The 24,619-nt window shown below is 50.4% G+C and overlaps 1 protein-coding gene across 2 annotated transcripts; it reads left to right on the forward strand.

Annotated features, from left to right (window-relative positions):
* The first annotated feature begins 706 nt into the window (after positions 1-706).
* Positions 707-24,517, forward strand: Ypel1 (yippee like 1). 2 transcript variants are annotated; one of them, XM_041677927.1, is made up of 5 exons: positions 746-900; positions 16,416-16,698; positions 20,019-20,062; positions 20,528-20,636; positions 22,253-24,517. In XM_041677927.1, the coding sequence occupies exons 2-5, from the start codon at positions 16,492-16,494 to the stop codon at positions 22,340-22,342; spliced, it is 450 nt and encodes a 149-aa protein (XP_041533861.1). In that variant the 5' UTR covers positions 746-900; positions 16,416-16,491; the 3' UTR covers positions 22,343-24,517. The 2 variants fall into 2 exon arrangements, with proteins under 2 accessions (XP_041533862.1, XP_041533861.1); XM_041677928.1 differs by lacking the exon at positions 16,416-16,698 and having other exon boundaries at positions 707-900.
* The last annotated feature ends 102 nt before the right edge of the window (positions 24,518-24,619 follow it).

Here is a 24,619-nt window from a genome sequence, read left to right on the forward strand (position 1 = left end):
GAGTAATCAATCACTTGAGAGCCGCTAAATGGCAACTCATGGGTAATTAGCAACAAAAGCCGCAATCTAATCAATTAGGGGCATTCTCAACACAATAAATCCTAACACTCTAGAGGGCGCTAAGACGAATTAAAATGTGTACACCCACCCTCAGCAGTGTGCTTTTTTAAAAAATCGATCTAAAGAGACCAAGAAAAAAATAACAGGCATATGGAAGAGGCGCAAATGTGGACATGAAAAGTGGATATCGTCTCCCTGTGTTGTAGGCAGGAGTTCTGATCTGGGGGTTCCACAGTTCAAGTCCACGGAGATCTGGAGGCTCTCAGTGGTGACTTGGAGACTTGAGAGAGGGTGGTCGGGAAGGAGAAAGCGAAGAAGCTCGCACTCCGGAGACCCAGTTGCAGCGGTCCTCCTGCCTGCAGCCTGAGGCGCAAACCTGTGGACCCAGGACCCGGACCTGCCCACAGCCCAGCCACTTGCTCGGTCGCCTCGGATTCGGGGCTCAGGGGTCCCTCGCCAGGCTCCGCCCCTCGAGACCCCCACGATCTCCGCCGAGGCAGGCGGCTCCAACCGAGTCCCCGGGGTGCTAAGAAACGCGGGTGGGCGCGTGGGGCAGGGCGAGGGGCGGGGACGCGTGGGGCGGCGGGGGCGGGGCGCGGGCACCGATTGGCCAGCGCGGCGTTCCGAGGCCGTTTATGGCGGCTGGGCCGGGCCACCGCTCCAAAACAAAGGGCAGGCGGCCCGCGGGGCGGCGGCAGGAAGATGCCTCGCGCCGGGCTAGGGCGCCAACGGCCAGAACGCGTCCCGGGCCACACCGGGACCGCCTGAAAGCCGAGCCCGCGCCGACCGAGCCTGGGCCGGATGGGCGCTGCGGACGGGGCCGCGGACCGCCGAGCGGCCGTGAGTACGGACGGGCCCCCGGCGGGTGCTCTGCGGCGACCCGACGGTCGGCGGCTCCGGGAGGGCGGGGAAGCACCTGTTGGGCGCCGGCGGGCGGGGCGGGAGCGCGGAGGACGCGTTGACTTTTTGTTCTGTTTTTCCGGCGTGTTGGTATCTGGTTCATTACGTTTTGGAAGACAACGCAAAACCCCAGTCTTTTGATTTTTTTTTTTTTTTTAGGCCACCCTCCTATTGTTTTTACCCTACCTTTAAAAAAAAAAATGGGAAAGGAAATGAATACAGAAGATACCTCCAATAAAGAAATGTTAAATAAGGGGTGGCATTTTCAAGTTGCATGTACAACAATAACTAAGAGGAATCGTCCTCATTGTTTACCACTTGTGGCTCTAGGTTTATTAATGCAGATGGCCAATAGTAGCAACTAAATAAGGTATTTTCTCCTCAATACGTACGTATAAAAGCTCATCTTTGACGTCCAAATCAGGTGCTGAGCTCCAGAGGGGAAAGGCGGCAGAATTTTGTTTTGGATAGATAATATACGTTGAAAATACCATTTTCCATTCAAAGCTCTTTCTAATTCAGTTGCCTTCTTTTGAATATCCGAAATGTACTTACCTTAATCTGATGTCTTAATCTGATTGAGCGCACCTGCCCCTCGCAGGTGGCAAGGCGAGGCTCACCTCGTCTGAGGAGCCTTTCCAGGACCTTCTGAGCAGTCACCTGTGCTGTGTTCTAGTAAATGTGCTAACAAAGTTTGCTGAGTCCCTGCTTCCCCCTCCCCAGGAGCTGTTCTGTGACCACAAGCTGGTCCTGTGGGTGTACGTGCGTGGGTAGTGGGATATGAATAAATACGTTCATATATATGTATTTATGCATGTTTTACCTGCATGCATGTAAGTTCGCCATGTGTGTACCTGGTGCCAAAGAAGCCAGAAGAGGATATCAAATCCCCTAGAGCTTAAGTTCCAGTTGGTTGTGAGCCACCATGGGAATGCTGGGAATCCTGTCGGGGTTGTCCACAAGAGTACCGAGCCATCTCTCCAGCCATTGTCTGTGAGCTCTTAAAAGACTGGGAGGCGTGTGGGAGGATTGCTGCTACCAGGATCTCTAGGCCTTGCGTTCCTGGCCAGCACCCTGTGTGGTTACCATGTCTTCTTAGGGGTGAGAGCAAATTCCTGCCTTACCACAGCCGTGTAGTCCACCATATCAGTGGCCAATCTGAGTAATAGTCTGTATTGTTGTTTTGGTTCAGGGCCTCATGCATTCCAGGCAGCTGCTCTCCGTCACTTATTCTACCCACAGCTCCAGTTCTGTAAATAAACTTATTTTAGAATAACTTTAGAATGACATAAATATTACAGAAGAGCTGTGAATGTGGCTCAGTGGTTGAACATGTGCCGAGCACGTGTAAAACCCGCGGTTCCGTCCCTGCTGAACACGCCAATCAAACGTTTCCAGCTGCTGGGGCCCCGAGGTACTCAGCCTTTAATCCCAGCGCGTGGGAGGCAGAGGCAGGAGGATCTCTGAGTTCAAGGCCTGATCTACAGAAGGAATTCCAGAACAGCCAGGGCTACACAGAGAAACCCTGTCTTGAAAACAAAACAAAAGTTTCCAGCTCAGCTCTGGTGGTCCCACCAAACCCTCACCCAGTTCACGTCCGTTACTGTGGTTCATTTGGTCAAACCGAAAAACTGAGAAGGGTCTGTTCTTTAAATCTCAGGTCGTCTTTGCATGTTAAAGAACCAGAGCTGGTAAATGTTTGTCCACGCTGCTGCTGCTCTGACATCTGTCTCCAGTCATGAAGCAGGGGTGGAGGATGCCAGGCTGGGTGGTCTCGATGGAGGGCTGAAAAGGCACAGGGAGTTTAGACTATAAAGGAGTCGCTTGTTCACAGGCCAGTCTTATACCAGGCAAGTGGGACAGGATTTAGCAGAGGATTCGGGTACAGATGAGAGAAAATCCTGAGTGGGTGGAGAGCTAAGGATTCTGGGGAAGGCAGTATGAGATAGAATCAGACAGATCAGTTTTGTCCCCAGGGGATGATAACCTCCTTTTATAACTCAATGCCTGGGTCGTGTAGACCATCAGCAGGCATACATACGTGAAGTGAAAAATCCTTGAACGTTTGATTATGTTTTATTTAGCATGTGAGTAAATAAAGTCATTTAGCCAGGCCAGGCATGATGGTGCACGCCTTCCATCCCAGCACTCAGCGAGGCAAAGACAGGGATGTCTGTGAGTTCTAGGCCAGCAAGGCTACATAGCGAGATTCTGTCTTTAAAAACAAAAGTTTATGTGAAAACAAAATAAAAACAAAAGTTTAGCCAGGCCTGGTGGCAGGAAATGAAGAATTCAAGATATTCCTTGGCTACATACAGACATATGGAGTTTTAGGCCAGCCTGAGCTACGTGAAGCCCTGTGTAAAAACAACGAAAGAAAGGACTTGAGGAATGGCTTCATGTTAAGAGTGCATACTGCTCTTGTAGAGGACCCACGTTTGATTCCTAGCACCCACATGAGGCAGCTCACAGACAGCTGTAACTCCGGCTCCCACGGGTCTGATACCCCCGACTTTCCTGTCAGATGTGCGTGTATGGAACTAAAAGGCAAACTTTAAAATTCCCGGCTGTATTTCTGCTCACCAGCCACCTTCACAGCCAATGCGCTAGTTGAGGAAAGCAGGAAGCTTTCTGCTGGCTCGTGTCTTAGGCCCGAGCTGTGCAGAGCTACGTTACTGCAGCAGAAGGATGTGCTGTGGGATCTTAGACCAGATTGCACAACACCGACAGTAGGCATTGTGCCTGGCCGTGACGAGGGGTTGAGGGAAGAGGTGCTCGAACATTGGTGTGGAGGTGCCAGATCCCCTGAGGGTCCCGAGAGAGTAGGAGGTGGCATCCACAGGAGGCACAGGGCATTTTGTCTTGGGACCACTGTCCCCAGGTGCCTGAAGTATGGGAGATAGCGTCTCATCCTGTGATTCAAGTGGGGAAAGAAAGGACATGAGGAAACAAATAGCTACCACCAGAGGCCAGCCCTAGCGACACTGTGGCTCTTTGACTCCTTCGGGATCTTTCCAAGCCTGGGTGTAGGTACTGGGCACCTGAATACTCAATTTATATGCTCGGCATCAAAATATAAAATATCCAGGTGCAGGGCCAGTGAAGACACCTGTTGTCAACCCTAAGCACCTGAGTCTGGTCCCTGAGACTCACCTAGTGGATGGAGGGAACCACCTCAAAGTTGTCCTCTGACCACACCTGTGGTGCAAACACAAAGGTGCAGACTGACAAGGCCCTTGCTCACCACAGCCTCCAGCCCCGACTTGGCAGTGTCTGTTTACATGAGGGCATTAACAGACTCTCCAGCTTGAGGTGTATCCTAATTTTTCGTTATTACAAGGGAATATTGTGACTGCTTTTATCCAGTTGTTTTACAAATGTAAACTCCTTCGATCTTCGATCGACCACTCCAGCGCAGGGACATACACCTAGGAATGTTCTGGATGAAACTCCTCCCCCGGAGGAGGCCTCACTGTGTTTCCCATGCTGGCTTCACATTCTTGGGTTCAGCTGGTCTTCCTGTCTGAGTCTTCCAAGTAAAATTATAGACTAGCCCAAGCTCACCTGCTCATCAGTGGCGGGTGAGAGCCTGTTAAAGGAATGCTGTGGAGAAGCTGGGCACAGGTAAAGGTGGGGCAGGTGGTGGAACATGCCATTACTCCCAGCCCTTGGAAGGTGGAGGCAGGCAGAGCCCTGTGAGTTCTAGGTCTGTATAGCAAGTTCCAGGGCAGTCACAGCTCCATTGTGAGGCCTTGAGAGCGAGAGGAGGGGGAGTGTGGCCAGCTGGAGGGCACCGTGGCTCCACACTTCATACCGTCGGACATCAAGAGCCTCTGCGCTCCACTCTTCCCCCTTAGTCTGCGTCTTCCACGGTGCGCTAATTGCACCATATGGACATGGGCCCAATCCACAGACTCCTAAAATAATGGTATGTGCTTATTTTAGATGAGAAACTTCTGGAACCCCACATACTGGTTTGCTAAGGAGAAGAAAGGAGAAAAAAAAAAGAACAACAACCAGCAAAACAAAAAGCAGTGTCTGTTGTGGAGGCAGTGTCTGTCCGTCACACTCGGGCTCCAGTGCCCTTCCCGTGACTTACCTGGCCTGGTCCCGACTTACCTGGACAACAGCTCGCATTTGCTTTCTAGTTACTTCACAGTGGCTCCTAATTGCTCACTGGGTCTTGCAGTGTTTCCCACTGTAGCTTCTGATTGAAAGCCAGTTAGACTGACACACAGCCACCAGGTCAGGGATGGCTGCTGTCTGCCTGCTGCAGTCGAGGATCAGAGAGCTGCTGAGATGACCTGAAGTTTGTATGCACGGCTCCTTGAAGGGAGTCTAGAAGCTGCTCTGGGGACTGTGACCCAGACTGTTAGGTAGGGACTGATGGCGGCAACACAGAAATAAGGAAGGCAGCCAGGCACCTGCAGAAGCAGAACTGTTCCTTTAACCAGAACAGTGAGGGCTGCCATCTCTGTAGAAGTGGAGACCGCTTGGGGTTTTATAGGATGGGACAGGAACCTTGGGGATGGAAGAGTCCATCTGCATCAGTCCCCTGCAGTCTGGAAGCGGTAGACACCAGCGGGTTTGGTGTGGGGTCTCGTGACCAGAAGCTTCCACAGGTGCCATCAGTCAGGTCAGCTTCCCTGTGGAAGCTTCTCGGGTCACCTGAGGCTTGAGGGTCATTAACCTTTCATGACTGCTTCAAGTAAGGACATCTCGAGAGCAGGGCCACATGGTGAAGGCCTCTACCATAGTTTCTCTGCTTTCTGTTCTGATAAACACCACAACCAAAATAGTTTAGGAAGGAAAAGGGTGTCTTCATCTTACACTTCCAGGTGCTACTCCATAATCGTGGGAGGTTGAGCCAGGAACTACTGAAGATGTTCTTGCTGGCCAATGCTCAGCTAGCTTTTATCTATTTATTTCTATTTGTGTGTGTGTGTGTGTGTGTGTGTGTGTATGGGTATGGGTGTTTTGCCTGTGTGTTTGTCTGTGCACATGTGTGTAGCTTCTGTGGAGGCCAGAAGAAGATGTCAGATCCCTCAAACTGAAGTTGCAGACAGTTGTGAGCTGCCATGAAACCAGGTCCTCTGCGAGAGCAGCCAGTGATCATAACTACCGAGGCATCTCTCCAGTTCTTAACTAGGTCTTGTATATAGCTTAGACCTTACCTGCCTAGGGTGGGCTGGGCCCTTACACTTTGGTCATCAGTCTAAGAACCTCTCAGAGACACGAGCATAGCCTATCTGATGTGGGCAACAATTCAGGTGAGGATCCCAGACATCCTAACATGAATCAAGTTGACATAAAAACTGACCACCAGTCTCCAAATAAGGTGAGTGTGCATTGTGGACTGGGAGAAACAAAGTTTCACAGTGCTCTTGCCCGATGGTGGGCTGTGCACAGCACTCCTCATCAGGGTGTTGGCATGGTTCAGCTGCTCAAGAATTTGCAGCCTCTTAAAGTTGTGAATGCATGCCTGTTTACTTTTTTTTATTTATGTGTATGTGCGCGCGCGCATGCGCCTGTGCCTGTCTTTATGTGCACTATTTGTGTGCAGTACCCACAGACACCAGAAGAGGGCATCAGATCCCCTAGAACTGGAGTTACAGGCAGTGAGTGATGAGCTGCTTGATGTAGGCTCTGGAAACTGAACCCAGGTCCTCTGCACGAGTGCCAAGTGTTCCTAATCACTGTACCATCTCTCCAGCCCCTGCCTGAAGTATTTAAGTCAAAGCCTGGACCCAAGCTAAACAGTCACAAGCTAAGGACACATTGAATCTGTGTAAATGAGGTCACTTGCTGGAATCCACAGAGGCTGACTCAAGCATGACTCTGGTGACAGCCTTGGCTTGTTCATGCTGTGCCCAGCCACCCAGCAACCCTGCAGAAGCTGAGTTTTCCTTGCCTGTTTGTCTGTGTGTGTACACATGAATGCAGGGACCCACAGAAGCCAGAGGCCTCGGTTCTTCTGTTCCTTTCATTATTTCTTTTCTCTCCTCCCTTGTGTGCTTCCAAACAGACCAGTTTTTACATCATTCCTCTGTTTCTCTTACTGGATTTGGGAGTTACACACTCCATTTTTATTTTTTTTGGGGGGGGGGATTTTTCGAGACAGGGTTTCTCTGTAGCTTTTGGTTCCTGTCCTGGAACTAGCTCTTGTAGACCAGGCTGGCCTCGAACTCACAGAGATCCGCCTGCCTCTGCCTCCCAAGTGCTGGGATTAAAGGCGTGCACCACCACCGCTCGCCTTTTTTTTTTTAATTTTTATTTATTTTTGGTTTTTCGAGACAGGGTTTCTCTGTAGCTTTGGAGCCTTTCTTGGAACTAGCTCTTGTAGACCAGGCTGGCCCCAAACTCACAGATCTGCCTGCCTCTGCCTCCCGAGTGCTGGGATTAAAGGTGTGCGCCACCACCACCCGGCTTCATTTTTATTCTTATAGAAATTTCATCAGATACTTCCAGATTTATCCTTACTTTATCAGATTCAAAGTTAGTTTATAATGACAGTTTGCCTACAGTGGGCCACGTAGATGTTGACTCCCTCAAGACCATCTTCCTCGTATGCACGAGGACACCTAGTAATGAAATTCTCCTCTGACCTCACATTTCTCAGAAAACACACCTGTAATTAAACACTACTATCCTTGTGGGAAAATTCCAGTGCTCTAGACACTTTCCACTTGAGCTTTCCCCTGACTGCTGTCATCTGCTGCAGTTGGGTCTTTTTAGACTCTGCACATTGTCCACACAGCCCGTTTTATTGTCTACTTGTAGTTTTGAGTATGAGTAAGGCAACTCTACGTAGAGTTGCCTTCTTTTCTAGAACTGTATCTTTGAACTTCCTTTAGTGATGTTTTACTACAGTAAGAACCTTTAAATTGTGTAACCGTGTCATTTCACCAATTCTTTTGTTTTTGATAGAGGGTGGTAGGGAGGACAGGGTTTTGCTGGGTAGTGCAGGCTGGCCCAGAACTCAGAATCCTCCTGCTTTAACTCTCAAAATGCTGAAACTAAGCCGGGCGGTGGTGGCGCACGCCTTTAATCCCAGCACTTGGGAGGCAGAGGCAGGCAGATCTCTGTGAGTTCGAGACCAGCCTGGTCTACAAGAGCTAGTTCCAGGACAGGCTCCAAAACCACAGAGAAACCCTGTCTCGAAAAACCAAAAAAAAAAAAAATGCTGAAACTACAGATGTGACCGTATACCTGATTCTTTATAGAAGTGAATTGGTTCTGTTCTGGGGATACTGGGTTGGAGCCCCTCCCTGAGAGACTCCTGCATGGAGAGCTCAGGATAACAGTTGATGGAAATCTTTATGGTTGTTTTGGTTTTTGTGGTTTGTTTGGTTTTGGGGGAGGGTTGTTTTTGAGACAGGGTATCTTTGTGTAAGGCTGTCCTGGAACTCACTCTATAGACCAGGCTGGCCTCCTGCTCAGATCTGCCTGTGCCTGCCTCTGCCTCCAAGTGCTGGGATTAACTGCGTGGGCCACCACACCTGGCTCTTTCCAAAGTTGACCCTTCCTGAGTACTGTCTGGGTTTCAGTTTACTGTGGAGGCACCTCTGAGCATCAGATACCCCCCTTCCCTTGTTCTATGTCTAGTCACGGTTTTATCTTTGTTTCTCCTGCTTGGACTTTAGCCCAGACACTTAAGTCTAGTGTTGCTTCGTGGAAACTCCTTCATCAATCATTTCTCTGACTCATCTTCAGTTCTGATTCTCTCTTCATCTTATTCCTGTCAATCCCCACTGGATTAATGGTGTTTATTTCTAGTGCTATTTATAATAACTCCTAAATCTGCAAGGTCATTTCCCCTCATTTGTTAATCGTGTATCTCTGTAACGGAGCAAGAAGTCCTTCCCTGTGTCCATGGTGTCTGCGAGTCTCATCTGTCCCTGGTACTGGTGCTTTGTCCTCCTGAGAGCCTTCCTTTTTTTTTTTTTGATGGGGGTAGACCTGGCTGTTGGACAAGTGTTCTGCCACACTGCGCCATACCTCAGCCCACCTGGTTATTTTATTTTATTTTTACTGTGCTCTTATGATTTTTAAGATTACATTTGTTATTGAATTGGGGTGTGCCACAGTATACAAATGGAGGTCAGGGGGCCGCTTCGGGAACTGGTTCCTTCCAACTACCACGAGGCCGTGGGTGATCCATCTCAAGTTACCATGCCTGGTGACAAGTCCCTTTTCCCACTGAGCCGTCTGGCCAACTCATGGCCATGTTGTTCTTCCGGTGGGGATCTCGGGCCTGGAAAACATCGACTTTCTCCAAACCAGCTATGTGCTTGCACCTGCCCTTGCCAGGTGCCTTAGGGCCTTGTTGCAAAAACCCATCTATTGGGAATTCCTGCAGCCTTCTGACTGGTGGAATCGGGGGCTGTGCTATGGTTACTGTCCCCGTGGTGCTGCCAGATGCTTTCAGGGCAAAACAACCGCCATGCTCAGCAGAGACTTCCGGGTTCCGCTGTGCACGATGGGGTCATCCTGTTTTAGCCTCACATTGTTGCTTTGAGGAAACGGCCCAGGTGGGATGTAGCGGTGCACCAGAAATCCCAGGTACACAAGAGATGGACAGTGTGTTGAAAGCCAACTTGAACTAAATAGAAAGCCCATTTTGTGTGTGTGTGAGAGAGAGCTAGAAAGATGCCACTAAAGGCTAGATTCAACAACAACAACAAAAATTTTTTTAACTGTTTTATTTGGTTATCATTTTTTTAATACCTCTCCATGGGAAGATTGGTCCAAATATGATAGATCGTAGTTTGAGATTGGAACTTTTCTTTTTTCTTTTTCTTTTCTTTTGAGACAGGGTTTCTCTGTATAGCCCTGCCTATTCTGGAACTCACTCTGTAGACCAGGCTGGCCTTGAACTCACAGAGACCCACCTGCCTCCTGAGTTCTGGGATTAAAGGTGTGTGCCACCGCTGCCAGTGCAAGTTGACTTTTGATAGATTAAACTGTCTTTTTTCATTTACTCTTTTAATGTATGAGTGCTCTGTCTGCATGTACACCTGCAGGCCACAAGAGGGCATCAGACCCCACTATGTGGTTCCTGGGAATTAAACTCAGGACTTCTGGAAGAACAGCCAGTGCCCTGAAGGCCATTATATGTATGCATGTGGCCAGTGCCTGCAGAAGCCAGAGGGGCTGGGTCCTCTGGAGCTGGAGTTGGAGGCAGTTCTGAGCCTGCTGACATAGGTGCTGGGAACCAGACCCCACCCTTTGCACACCCAGATACTACTCTCCAGACAGGGTTTCTCTGTGTATCAGCCTTGGCTGTCCTGGAACTCACTCTGTTGATCAGGCTGGCCTCAAATTCACAGTGATCCTCCTGCTTCTGCCTCCCAAGTGCTGAAATTAAGAGCATGCGCCACCACACCTGGCCTTCTAGTCGTTGTTCTGAAACAGGGTCTGCCATTGAACTGTACCGCCATGCCTGGGCATTACATTGCACCATGGGTGTTGGGGCTCTGAAATCGAGCCCTCTTGCTTCAGAGTAAAGGGCAAAAGCACATCACTGACTGAGCCGTCTTTCCAGCAATATGCTGACAGATTTTCAGTTTATTGACAGACTTTGGTTTAGTCTAGTGAGATTTTTCTTTTGGAGAACTTGAAGCTCATTACTGCATGCCCACACATATACACACACATTTATATGACATACATACATGTATATGACACACACACTCGTCTGTTATCGAGGTATACTTTCCAGAGTTCACAGTGTGCATGCCTTGGTGAGATGCAGCAGTCAGCATCACACTGCGCAAATGTCCGTAGTGTACCTGACAAAAAGGAGGCCGTGAGAGGACCTACGCAGGAGCTCCGCTCTACCAGAACCACTGGGTTTGATTTTGAAGCAATGACGGCATTTGGATGTTGGTTTGCATCTCAGAGTCCCCCACAGGTTCACCTGGCCCCCGCTAGTGTTGATCTTTGGAAAGTTGTAGGGTCTACCTGGAGGAGGCAGGTGATTAGGGTAGGCCTTTGAAGGTAGTGTCTTCTTGTTTTGGCTTGTTCTCTCTGCTTCCGGGTCCACAGACTCCCACCACCAGACAGGAGTTGCTCTGCCATCATGCCCTTCCTGTCACAAAGAACTGAAATCCCTCAGAAACTGTGAGTTGGGACGAACCACATGAAGTTGTTTCTATCTCAGTAACCCAGAAACAACTACTACGGTTTCCATGGTTCCAGGGCTGTGCTCTCTGCTTTGGCAGACCAGGCAGGGCAAACACAGTTGTCCCAGAGCCTCTCTCTCTCCGGGAGGCAGTGACATGTCTGTGATCTGTTTTGGGTCCCACAATGGGCCATGTTCCAGCACATGGACAAAGCGTCAACCGCTGTCAGGAAAAGAGGCAGGAGAAGAAATCAACAGCTTCAAGACCAAGAGAATGCAGACACAGGAGTGACCTGTTAGCCCAAGATCACTGAAGATAACAATGTTTTCTGTGAACCTAGCCAGTTCCCTGCCTCCATAATCTCTAAGACTCAGTGATGTGGGGCCAGATGCATATGCTGCCCTGGGAACCCAGCACTCCATGTGGAGGTCACCAGCCTATGAGTCTGAGGGGACCCCATGCAGGCTGCCAGGTTGTCCATGTTGTCTTAGAATGTTATAGACGCTTGTATAAATACAGATGTAATGGAAGTGAATGTCATCCCGTGAAAGTGGAGCCCCTGGAGAACAGTGTCGCAGACGAGACTGTATCTTATGTCTCTTGTGTGAGTGGCCAGCTGGAAGCAAATGAAAGCCCCAACCCCATGCTGTCTTATACCTGTGACACGGGAAGATACTCAGATGTGGCCGTACTGGCAGACAGGATATGTCCTGACCCCCTCTGCTCCCAGAGCTGTTCGGTGACACACCTGTTGTCTACCAAAGACAAGCCATCCGTGGGGCCACTACACACTGACCAGCCTGAGGGCTGCTGCGAACCCACAAGCTACCGTGAGCATTTGTGGCAGTCGCCCAAAAGAACACAAGCAGCCATGTGGCCATGACATTGCACCCTGAGCACAACTTGGACGGCACAGTGGCATCCCTTGGGGCCATCCATCCATAGGACACAGCTGCCATGACAGAAACACTAAGACCAAATGAGGTGGTGTCGAGATGGGGCACTGTGGAAGGGCACAGTCACCCAGTGGTTTTGGATAGGCCCGGGACGGGAGACAGCCTGCGGGAGCTTTAGATGCTCTCCTGCCTCCAAGACCCATTGCATGCATCGTCTGTGGAAGTGCGAACCCTGGTGGTGCTGGAGGCTGCAGGAAAGGTGGAGTCCACAGGGTTGGTTTCTGCTGAGGTCTTGCGTCAGCTTGCCAACACCTGTCTCCCCTGGTGGCTTTGACTGCCTTGCAGTGTGGGCCGCAGGTTTAAGAGGGGTCTCCTCTGTCAGGCCCACCTGACGACCTCATTCTCACTCTTACTTGCTGAGCCTCTTGACAGTTCCTCTGCATTTTTTAAAAGACCCATCTGGAAACTGGGACTGGAAACTGCACACCTGAAATCTCAGCCAGTACTCAGGATGCTGAGGCAAAAGGCTGACGGGCTTGAGGCCAACATGAGGAAGACTCAGCGCTCAAGGGAAAATGTCAGGGAGCGAAAGGTCTTGGGTGTAGGCTCAAGGGGACTCAGCATGAAGAGCATTGGCTGCACTGTTGGACGTGAGGAGTTTACTGGAAAGGTTATCAGTGCTGTAGGTAGAAAACGGAATGGCGGGAACTCCAGAGTGCCAGACCCAAGAGCAGACAGCGTGGGGGAGGAGGGCTCCGAGAGGAATCAGGCCCCTGTGGTAGAAGTAGGCTGCGTAGCTCTCTGAGGATAGACCCTGCAGCCTGGTGCTCTGAGTCGCAGGCAGGGTGGGGGCTGCATGGGTCCATGTCCTGTGATGTAGACCTGAGACTTAGGTGAGTCAGTGCCTGTTGGTGCCTGGGAGAGGAGAAGGGGCTGCTGCAGGTACTGTGGCCTGAGCAGCTGTGGATTCTGGATTCTCACGTTCCAGTCTTAAGAGTCCATGACATGGGACACACGCAGCTATCCCCACACCAGAGACACAGAGACCCACAGATCCCTGCGCTTGCCAGCCATCCAGCTTAGCCTGATTGGCAGTTCCAGGCCGCTGAGGGACCCTATTTCAAACACAGAGGGCTGGTGAGATGGCTCAGCAGGTGAAAACTTTTGCTGTGCAAGCCTGCAAATCTGAGTCAGTCTCTGGAACGTACGGAAAGCCAGATGGATCACACTTCAGCTGCAGCACTGCTTACAGTGGAACCTGCCGTGGCAGGAACAAGAGACCCCACAGTGACATGACGAAAGGAGAAAACCAGCTCCTCAAAGTTGTCCTATGGCATCTCCATGTGTCATGACTTGTACGTGCCTACGCTCATACACATGCAACATACACACAACAGTACTGAAATCCAACTAGGAGGGGTGTAGACTGCGCATCGCAAAGGACCTGGGCTCAATTCCCAGCACTGATATGGCTGATACGGCAGCTCACAGCCATTTGTAACTTCAGTTCCCAAGGACCCAACGCCCTCTTCTGGCAGCCATGAGCACTGCATGCACATAGTATACAGACATACATGCAGGCAAACATTCATGCACATAAAATAAAAATAAACCTAAGACAAAATAAACAGTTGGGTGGCTCCTGAAGAAAGACATACACAGTTGATTGACCTCTGCTCTCGATATACACACACCCATACACATGAACATTCATGTACACATAAACACACATGCACACACCCCAAAATTCCTGGGAATACAAGTCAGCTCGGGGGAGCTCACTGGCTTAGCATGTGCAAGGCCCTGACTCCCACCTCCAGTGCTGTGCAGAAGCAACACAGCATCTGGCTAGTCTGGGGAGCTGTTTTCCTTAACTGGCAAGTAATAATGTCACCAGGCAGTGGTGGCGCACGCCTTTAGCCCCAGCACTCAGGAGGCATAGGCAGGCAGATCTCTGTGAGTTCAAGACCAGCCTGGTCTACAGAGAGAGTTCCAGGACAGACTCCAAAGCTACAGAGAAACCCTGTCTCAAAAAAAAAAAAAAAAAAGAAAGAAAGAGGATTATTCAGTCAGTGTTAGCAATGTTAAGTCTGTCACTCGTGGCTGTGGCACTGCTGGGATCTGTCACTCAGGAGCCTTGGCTGATGCTTCATGAGTCCCAGAGTCAAACAGTGTTTTTCTCCCCACTTTCTATTATTTATATGTAAAATAGCTCTCTGTGTCTGCAGGGCACCGGCTAGTTGCTACAGAAATGAGAAAGTCCATGAAACCCGGGAAAGGGGCCCTGGTCCGGCTGGAAGCTACTTAGGACTCAAAGTCATCAGAGTAAATAAAGGGCATCGATGGCCCCTCAGACCACCCTATGGCTAAGCTCTGGTGGCTAGAACTGACGGACTGAGGGGGAGAGGGAGCAAGGTCGGGTGTGAGGAGCAATATAAAACAGGCAACACGAGGCCTGGAGAGATGGCTCAGAGGTTAAGAACACTGACTGCTCTTCCAGAGGTCCTGAGTTCAATTCCCAGCAATCACATGATGGCTCACAACCATCTATGAGATCTGGCGCCCTCTTCTGGTGTGTGGGAAGCAGAGTGTTGTACACATAATAAATAAATAAATTAATTTAAAAAAAAACAGGCAACGCAAGGCAGTTCTGGAGTCTTGGGGTTTTGTTTCGATCAAAAAAGTCAAAGATAAGAACAAAGCAGCTCGCTCACCACTTGTCACTAAGCTGAGATGGAGAGTCTGCTCCAGGCTCCTGTGTTGTGTGCTTCATCAACACTCTGGACCTCAGCTACTCCGTCTGACTGCAGGTCTGCCTACGCAGGTGCCGTCTGCCAGCACCGCGGGAGGTGCAGACCTATAGCTTTTGTTTGTACTAATAAACCATGACCAGTGAACAGACCAAACATACCAGCAACACCAGACCTGTGGAACCTACTTGTGGCCATAGAAAAGGAACCCTGGAGGCGGGGGTGTGCACATCTCAAGGACCCCAGAGCCCCAGGTCCAGTGCAGTCTCTCCTGCCTCTGGTGACTGGCACAGCCTGTAACCCAGACCTACCTGTGACAAGCTTGCACCTGGACAGGTCTACACCCACGATTCTAAGGCTGATCTGGTCCCTATAGACTTTTCTCTTTGTTTTTCAAGACAGGGTCTCACTAAGTAGCCCTCACTGCCCTGGAGCTCAGTCTGTAGACCAGGCTGGCCTCAAACTCAAAAGATTCTCCTGCTTCTGACTCCTGAGTGCTGGGATTAAAGGTGTGCACTGCCTTGCTAGGCCAGACCTTTCTTTCTGCCTATGAGTTCTCTGCTTCTGAATTCTGCAACTCAGCTTTTCTGAGCCATTCTGAAACCTGTACATGTACAGATATTTAAAATAGTGTGGGAAATGTGCACCGTGAGTTAATATTAGCCATTACAATGGGCGCGCGAGGAAGGGGCTCTGGGTAAGGCGTGAAGAGGACACACAGGTCAGACCAGAAGAGAATCCAGGGAGATGGCTGAACAGATTACGGCTTGTTGCCCAAGTGTGAAGGCCTGAGCTCAAACCCTAGAGCTCACATGAAAAGCTGGGTATGGTATTGGGGAGGCAGAGAAAGGATCCCCAGAGCTGCCAGCCGAACCTGAGTCCCTAAGCTGACTTGGCAACTAAAAGCACTTGCCACACAGTCATGACAATCTGTGTTGAGCCCTGAGAAGCACAGTGGAAGGAGAGAACTGACCTCATGTACACGTGCGCACACGCACACACACACACACGCACACAGTGGTAGGTCTCTTCAGATGAGGGGGAGAATGGCTGATCCCCAGCACATGTGTCCCCCCCCAGACATGCACATGCATACACACACACGCACACACAGTGGTAGGTCTCTTCAGATGAGGGGGAGAATGGCTGATCCCCAGCACATGTGTCCCCCCCAGACATGCACATGCACACACACACACACACGCACACAGTGGTAGGTCTCTTCAGATGAGGGGGAGAATGGCTGATCCCCAGCACATGTGTCCCCCCAGACATGCACATGCATGCACTGCACATCCACCTGTACAAAGAACTGGCAGTGTCTGCACTGTCAAGCTAAAACCAGGGTTACTTGGCACATTGCGGCCAACTCCCCAGCTGTGTTGTGCAGACACAACGTGCCTGCCTTCGCTTCTCAAACAGCAGGCTCGCGACATCAGCTGGACGTGTAAAGACTTAGCTCTCAGACGAGACTGAGGCAGCCTGGGCTACAGAGAGACCCTGCCTGAAAAAAGCAAAACCTCAAGACAAAATAGATGTTGAGCAGAGGATGCAGCCTAGCAACCAGCTTGTGCTCCCTATGCATAAGACCCTGGCCTTGAGAAAGAGCTTTAGCATCCAGGCCTGCTCCCTGCTCCCATCACCTGAGCCCTAACGCCCCTCCTCACCGTCTGATTTGTTTGCAGGTCGCACTGGTTTTCTCTTGCCCCAGTGTGTGGACACCACCACACGCCCTACAGACCAGCAACGGCTCTTGCGTGTATGTTCCAGTGTTTCTTCTGTCAGAGAGTCGGACAGAGCCATAGGTCCTCCAGTGCTGGCCCGGAGCTGAGGGACGAGCACCCAGCAGACATGGTGAAAATGACCAAGTCCAAAACTTTCCAAGCTTATCTGCCACATTGTCACAGAACTTACAGCTGTATCCACTGCAGAGCCCATCTGGCCAATCATGATGAGCTCATCTCCAAGGCAAGTGATCTGGATCCAAAACTGAGGGAACAAGGCTTGCACACACCTTTAATCCCAGCACTGGGGAGCCAGAGGCAAGATGGTTTCTGTGAGTTCAAGGACAGCCTGGCCTACAAAGTGAGACCCTGCCTCAAAAGGGAAAAAAAAAAAGCCATAAGGTAACAGGCAGAACTGGTTGGGAAGGACATGGCTTTGGTGACTTGGTGACAACTGCTGTTTACCACAATCTGTCACTTGAGCCAGCAGTGAGAGTCAGACACCACAGGCCATTTTTCTGCAGCATGCCAGGCATAGCCATCTTGGGAAGGGACACAAAACTTACCAATGCATCACATATGCATTTCAAGTTGGAAGATGCCACACATGAAATTCTTAAAGTTGCACAGACTGCCAAGAGGTCTGAAACCTTCATGAGCTAGTGATGGGGAGGGTGACTTGAGTCTCGTGACCCTGTAACAAGATACCTAGAAAATCAGCTAATCAAGAAAAAACGTACCTGTTGATGATTTCAGAGATTTCTGTGCAAGGCCAGGTGCCCCTCCCGCGGTTGGAGCACGGAGCAGAGGAAGGTGGAAAGCAAAGAGGAAGGGACCAGTATTCCAGTAACCCCCGAGGTCTGCCCGTGGTGACCTAATTTCCTTCCTCATGGTTCCCTCACCTGACCATCACAGCCATGGCACACTCTCTCGAATGGTCTCTCTGCTTAGGGCTTCGTGAAGCTGAGGGTGCACTGTGAGAACAGGTTCCAGCAGGTTGGGAACTAGAGCCACCTCCATGCGAGGTCACCAGTCCGTATTTGTCATTTAACAAGGAACCCACTGGCCCTCAAAAGTTGCCTCCCTTTGAAGAAAAGATGCTGTCACGCTGCAGCCCAGGCTGGCCTCGAACTCAGAGACCGGCCTGCCTCTGTCTCCCGCGTGCTGAGATTAAAGATGTGCGCCAGCACAGCTGGCCTTTCTGCACTGTTGACTCTCGGGTGTGCTCATGTTTCCGTTCACCTCAGATGACTTGTGCTGCAGGAACTGTCCCCTGAAGCATCACTCTCCATTGCCCCCCATAAACTCTGACATGGAGGAAAGCCTGTGGGAAGCAGAGGACTTGGAAAGAGTTTAAGGCTGAGGGGTGTGTCAGAGTCTAGGATGAGGGTTGGCTAAACTGAAAAGGAGCACAGAATAATATTCTTGGTCCTAGAAAACCGCTTTAGGAGATACTCCTGAAATAAATGTGTATGTATATATAAGTGGATAAGCCTGAAATGTTTGTTTGTTTATTTATTTATTTATTTTTCTCTGTGTATCCCTGACTGTCCTGGAATTCACTCTGTAGACCAGGCTGGCCTCAAATTCAGATTCACCTGCTGCTCTGTCTCCCAAGTGGGATTAAAGACATTGACCACTAGACTGAAATCTGTATTTTAAAATCAAAACCTATCTGGGTGGGCTGTGACTTAGCTCAGTGGCAGAGTCCTTGTGTAGAGCCCAGTATCCTGAGACAGCCTGTAGCTCTCAGATCCCGCACCCCAGGGACCGCCCACTTGTCTCCTCCCCAGCACTGAGGTCACAGGAGCCCAGGGACCGCCCACTTGTCTCCTCCCAGAACCGAGGTCACAGGAGCAAGCAGTCATGCTCAACATTTTTTTGAGGGGGAGGGGGTTGAAACAGGGTTTCTTTGTGTAGTCCTGGCTGTCCTAGAACTAGCTCTTGTAGGCCTCCCGAGTGCTGGGATTAAAGGTGTGCACGACCACTGCTTGGCTTGTCTTTAAAGGTATTACAAGGATGAGTGTTTTGCCTGGTGCCTGTTGAGGGTCAGAAAGGGCATTGAATCCCGAGACTTGAGTTACAGATGGTTGTGAGCCACCATTTGGGTGTTGGGATTCAAACCCAGTCCCTCTACAAGTGCTCTTAACTGCTGTGCCATCTCTCCAGACTTAAATGTGTGTCTGTTTGGGAATGTGGTACATCTGAGTATGGTGTCCTCAGAGGTCAGAGTATTGGATCCCCTGGAGCTGGAGCTGCAGGGTTGCAAGCAGCCCAAGTGGGTGCTGGGAACCCAGCTCAGGTCCCCTGCAAGAGTAGTTATGTGCTCTTAACTGCCGAGCCATCTCTTCAGTCCCCGGTCCCGTTGTCCCGTGTGTCCGTGTCCTCGTCCATCCGCCCCTCCCCCCCCCCCCCCCCCGTAGGTGGACTTCACTGTGCTGGGCCTTAATATCCCATGACTCAGCCTCCCAAGTAGCTGAGCTACAGGCACAGGATGTGACTTTGTTTTCTGTTTTTCCGAGACAGGGTCCAGCCACGTAGCCCTGGCTGGCTTGGAACTCAGAATGTGAGCCATGCTTGCCTTAACCTATGGTGGCCATCCTGCCTCTGCTCCTAAGGGCTGGAATTACAGACAGCCATGCTGAGCTCAGGCCAAGACTTTTTTTCTTTAATGACACTGGAAAAAATACAGAAATTTCCCCTTGCCTTCTACTACCTGAAGACAGTGAGGTGTCAGGACTGTGTTGGGAGGGGTGAGAAGGGGGCTGGAGAGATGGCTCAGCAGTTACAACACGCTCAGTCCTCTGTAGGCCTCAGGTGGGTTCCCAGCACCAGCCAGCATGGCAGCTCACAACTTCCTTCAACTCCAGTTCCAGATGATCGGATACCCTCTTCTGACTTCCAAGGGCTCATTCATGCACGTGGTGTGCATCCTTACACACACACACTAAAACAAGAGATGAGAAAAGAGCATGTTTATCTGTGACCTGGCCTTAGAGCCCCAGGGTGCAGTCCTGTAGTCTGACAGACCTACCAGAGCTACTAACTATGACTTCCTCTTCTCACTGTTGCCCAAGCCAACCTTGAAACCCAAGCTGAACTATTTCTCCTACCTAAGTCTCTGTAACTGGGGCTGCAGGTAGTCCCAGTGTCCAGCCCTTGACAATTGCACAGTGATACTCCAACCTCTTTCTAGATGCAGAATTGTCTTTTGAAATTGGTGCTGGTGGTGGTGGGTCCTTTAATCCCAGCCCTCAGGAGGCAGAGGCAGGTGGGTCTCTGAGTTTGAGGCCAGCCTGGTCTACAAGAGCTAGTTCCAGGTCAGCCAGGGCTACACAGAGACACCCTGTGTCGGGGGGGGGGGGGGGGAGGGAACAAACAAACAAACAACAACAACAAAAACGGGGAAGCAGTGTCAGCCTTGAGCTTTGTAACTTCAGGAACTGCACTGTGGGGTGACTGCAGGCCTGAGCTAAATGACTGCACCTGCTCCTCCAACAGCCCAGAAAGCAGAGCTTCTGGTGTCTTGCCTGCCCCCTGCTAACACCTTCTTCTTCTTTGCAGTCCTTCCAGGGCAGCCAGGGGCGAGCCTACCTCTTCAACTCCGTGTAAGTACGTGTTGTTGCGCGCGCGTGCGTGCGTGCGTGCGTGTGTGTCCGGCCCTTCCTCGGCCGCTCAGTGAGAGCGGGCTGTGTAACTTAACTGCGCCAGTCAGTGCCTTCATCAGCTTGGAGGAATCTGGGCCCCTGCATCTGTGCTTTGGAAAGCACCCTTGTGCCTGAGAGTTCAGCCTCCAAGCCTGACCCTTTAGGGTGCCCTGGGTGGGTTGGGGGTGGCTCAGTAGAATGCTTGCTCAGCACCTGTGAGGCCCTAGGTTTGATCCTCAACACCATAAAGAAAAAAATGAATTCCCTCTTGTGAAAGTGGGGATGGTGGCGCCGAAACGTCTGTGATGGTGGCGCCGAAACGCCTGTGATGGTGTGGAGATTCTGTTTCTCGTGCACTTGATGTGGGGGAAGGGAAAGGGGACTGGGCAAGGGGACCTCCAGCATAGTCACCCTGCTTCTTGACAGGGTGAATGTGGGCTGCGGCCCTGCTGAGGAGAGAGTCCTTCTGACCGGGCTGCATGCAGTGGCCGACATCTACTGTGAGAACTGCAAGACTACGCTCGGGTGGAAATACGTGAGTACCTGGGCCTGAGAGGGATGGTAACATCGGTCGGACACTGCGGGTTCTCATGGGGACGTAGCTCAGCGCATAGTGCTTCAGAGGTATGCACAAAGCCTTCTATCCCCACAGCTTCATAAAATGTCACAGAGCCATGGCTCAGTGGGTAACAGCCTGGGTCTGACCCCAGGATCCACGTGATAGGAAGAGAGAACCAGCTCTTGCAACTTGAGTGCCACAGCAAGCGGGCACACACACACAAACACACACACGCAGGCAGAGGGCACTCAGGAGGTGGAGGCACGTGGATCAGTTCCTAAGATACAGGATCCTGTCTCAAACACAAGGATTGCAGGTTCCCAGCGGTTCCTTCCAACCGTGCAGGACGGAGCGCACCGTGTGCCTCTGTTGAGCACAAGGGCGTGACAGTCCCCAGGTTCTCTTCCCAAGATCACGCTTTCTCAGATCCCGAGCGAGGGTTGCCAGCCTGCCTGTCTCCAGCTTCTCTCCATGCATAAATTGATTGGCTACCAAAGCTGACAAGCTTGCCGCTGTTGGCTTTTGCCTTACTTTCAACCGGGGGCTCTGAACACCGCCCCTCTACTGCAAAGGCCAGACACTGTCTGCTGCCACCTTAGTCTCAAGAGCCACTTGGCTGCTGTGGTTCTGTGGACATGTTCTGGTCAGCTCTTTAATGTCTACCTCTGCCTCAGCTTATCCCCTAATAGAAGCCACCTTGTGATGTTGCACCCTGCCTGGCACTCCAGAGACATGTTTGTGGTTTGTTTGCATCTGTGTGTGAAATTCACACTTTTGTATGCATGTTCTGTGTGTGTAAAGTGTACACTTCTGTATGCATGTTCCTGTATGTGTGAAGTGCACACTTCTATATGCATGTTCCTGTGTGAGAGATGGTTGCACACTTCTGTTTGCATGTTCCCATGTGTGTGCTGGTTGCAGACTTCAGTATGCATTTCCCATGTGTGACATGCACACTTCTGCATGCATGTTACCATGTGTGTGAGACACTGTAGTCTTTTGTATGTATATTCCCGTGTATGTGTGTGCCGTGCACACTTTTGCATGCATGTTCCTGTGTGTGTGATGTGCACACTTCTGTATGCATGTTCCCAGGTATATACCTGGAAGCCAGAGGCTGATGTCTGGTGTCTCCCCAAGCTCTGCTTAATTTGCTGAGGCAGATCTCTGAGTTCAAGGCCATCCTGGTGTAGAAAAGCTGGTTCCAGGACAGCTGGCCTACACACACACACACGACCCAGCCTCAGCTGTGTGCTGTTGACTGTTCTCATGACTCTCCTTCACGTCTCTTGAAACACTCACATCCAATCAGTGCCAAGTGAGCAGTGTGTCTGTGGTGCTGAGGATGGAGCCCAGAGACACAGGCACACCAAACAGTGTACTGAGCTGCATCCCAGCCTCAGGAGCAGATCTGTGTTAACACTGCTCATAAGTGTACCAACCCATGGATCCTCCTGGGCCTAGGTCAGTGCACAGTTCAAAGAACATCTAAGCGTAGATGATGCTCCAAACTCCCATTTACCAAGAGTGTAATAGAGCAAGAAAATGAAACAGAGTGTGTCCTGAAATCTTCTTTCTACTTTCCCCTCAAGGAACATGCCTTTGAGAGCAGTCAGAAATACAAAGAAGGAAAATTTATTATTGAACTTGCCCACATGATCAAAGACAATGGCTGGGAATAGAGCGAAGCCCCCACTCCTGTCTGCATACATTTTATCAACGCTAAGTATGACGAAGACCGAGCTTCTGGTGACAATACTTCTGGAACTTTAACCTCACAGGCCAGCCCAGCTCAACACCTGAAGGCCTCTCTAGACTGTTCACTGGGTAAGGCGTCCCCATCCGAGCCCCTTCGTGTTCACTGTTGTTTCTGGAAGTTCGCATTCTTTTTCTAACTTCTCACATTCTAGAGAAAGAATTAAGCAACCACTGACTCACCTGCCTAGTTAATAACTCCGCACGCCTTCCACATAGTCTGCCTGGGTTTCCACCAAAGCCAGGCCCCTAATGCATACAAGCAGGGTCTCGTTCTGAAGAGTCTTCCAGAATAGCCAACAGAGCATATGGCTTCAAAAACAGAAACCAGCCACTGGTGACATCTTAGAGAAGCTAAGGAAGAAAGCTTTTAGTGATTTTATTTAAGCTAAAAGCTACATCCCTGTCTCCTTACGGAGAAAGCAGGTGACTAGTGGCTAAGCATTCCGTCCCAGGCCACTGAGGTGACCCCCAGTGCCACAGCAGCACAGCAGCACAGCAGCTCGTATGTGGGGCTGGTCCCTGTCAGAACAGCAGCTGGGGTCCACTCTGTACCCTGGATGTACTTGAAATAGTTAGTTATGCATACAGAGGCCAGAGCTAGCACAGAAAACTTCTGAACTTGAGACTTTCCATGATGAAGGAAGAGTTATCTTAGTGTGGGAGCTGCCTTTCCTGCCTGGGATCACTTCCTGAGCTGACAGGGAGGGATCTGGCCACTTCCCAAGCCCTGCGTCTCACAGACTTTAAGTCACAACCTGTAATCCTCCACGCATCTACAGGAGTGACCAGTTAGCAGAGGCCAGAGGCCAGAACCATTCCCAGATAAGTTTTGCGGTTCAACTTTTTGTACCAAACACAGGGCAAAAGAGCAGAAAGAAGGTCCAGGAAGGCTGAGCACCCAAGAGCTGGGAAGGCAGCATGCCAGGAAAAGCGGTCGGCCCCAGCTGCTGCTTGGGGTGCTTAGTCCAAGAGCAGCGTCCAGTCCTCTGGGCTCCCAGCCCCAAACCTTCTAAACTCAGACCCTCTCGCCAGCACAGCGCCCTGCTCACTCCAAAGCTGGCACTTTGGCACCATCTCTTTGCCCAAGATCGAAAGCCTAGTAACACAAAAAATGCCTGTGCAGTAGAAAACATGTTTGCACGGTCTGTGAGCTGCTATGCCTGGTCCTGGTCGAAGCTGCTTTCTCCCCGACTATGGTTCCCTCCAGACTAATGGGTAGTAGAAAACATGTTTGCACAGTCTGTGAGCCTCTATGCCTGGTCCTGGTCGAAGCTGCTTTCTCCCCGACTATGGTTCCCTCCAGACTAAGGTTGACCCAAAGCAAGGTTACACCACCAGTAAGGTAACCAGTGAAGTGGAGCACAGGCAGCTAGTCTGAGTGAAATCTAGCAGGGCCCAGGCTCCATCCTTGTCTAGAATGAACACTCGTCAGCAGTCTGCTCACAGTGGACACAGCACTAGTTTCAATACTCTTACAAGTGGGAACTTGGTAGCTGAGGCTTGGGAGACCAGATGTCACCATCAGATGCAAAGGTGGGAGCACCCCGAATATATATATTCACGCTTCACTTGAAGAGCCTAGGATTTCTGACCAGTTTCTGTATATACTAAGATTATATTTACAGCTTTTTTTATGTTCTGGGCAAGCTTTCTGCCCTTCTACTTGAGCACTTTGTATTGTCTTTTGTGATAGCATTGATTGGAAAATTTTTGCTAGTACTCTTTATGACTTATTTTGTATGCGGGGGGATAATGGATACCAACAAAACTTTTATGGAGTTTTTTGGATTTTGTGTTGGCCTTCTGTGAAATACAAACTTTTTAAATCAAAAGAACTGACCATGAGCTGGCTGCAGGGGAAGCGATGCAAGACCACAACCAGATGTGCTGGTGAGCTGCTAAACATCACTTTCCAAACAGCATCGTCTATGACGATCTTACAACATTGGGAGGCGATGCCGGGTCATAAATGCCACTCTGCTTTAGAAATGTGGTTTATTTTGTTGCTGTCTTGTTAGCATAGACATAGTATTTTTATATCTTAATGTTTATTCTTGATGGCATCTGTTGGATAGCTGAAAAGATCAGAAATGAGAATTTTTTTTCCTTTAAAAAGTCCTTTATTTTCTGATGACCTCATGAGGCAGTTTTCAGAACCCAAGCGTCATTACTGTCTAAAAAGCTGCCATTTACACTTTATA

Source organism: Microtus oregoni, unplaced genomic scaffold, assembly GCF_018167655.1.
Source record: "Microtus oregoni isolate MIOR12 unplaced genomic scaffold, Mior012 000029F_ref0000214, whole genome shotgun sequence".
NCBI classification, from domain to species: Eukaryota; Metazoa; Chordata; class Mammalia; order Rodentia; family Cricetidae; genus Microtus; species Microtus oregoni.

Excerpts from the sequence above, each read along its gene's own strand:
- Ypel1 (XM_041677927.1), top strand. The coding sequence starts at position 16,492 with ATGTTCCAGTGTTTCTTCTGTCAGAGAGTCGGACAGAGCCATAGGTCC. Across the intron at positions 16,699-20,018 it reads ATGATGAGCTCATCTCCAAG|TCCTTCCAGGGCAGCCAGGG; the intron begins GCAAGTGATCTG and ends TCTTCTTTGCAG. Across the intron at positions 20,063-20,527 it reads GCCTACCTCTTCAACTCCGT|GGTGAATGTGGGCTGCGGCC; the intron begins GTAAGTACGTGT and ends GCTTCTTGACAG.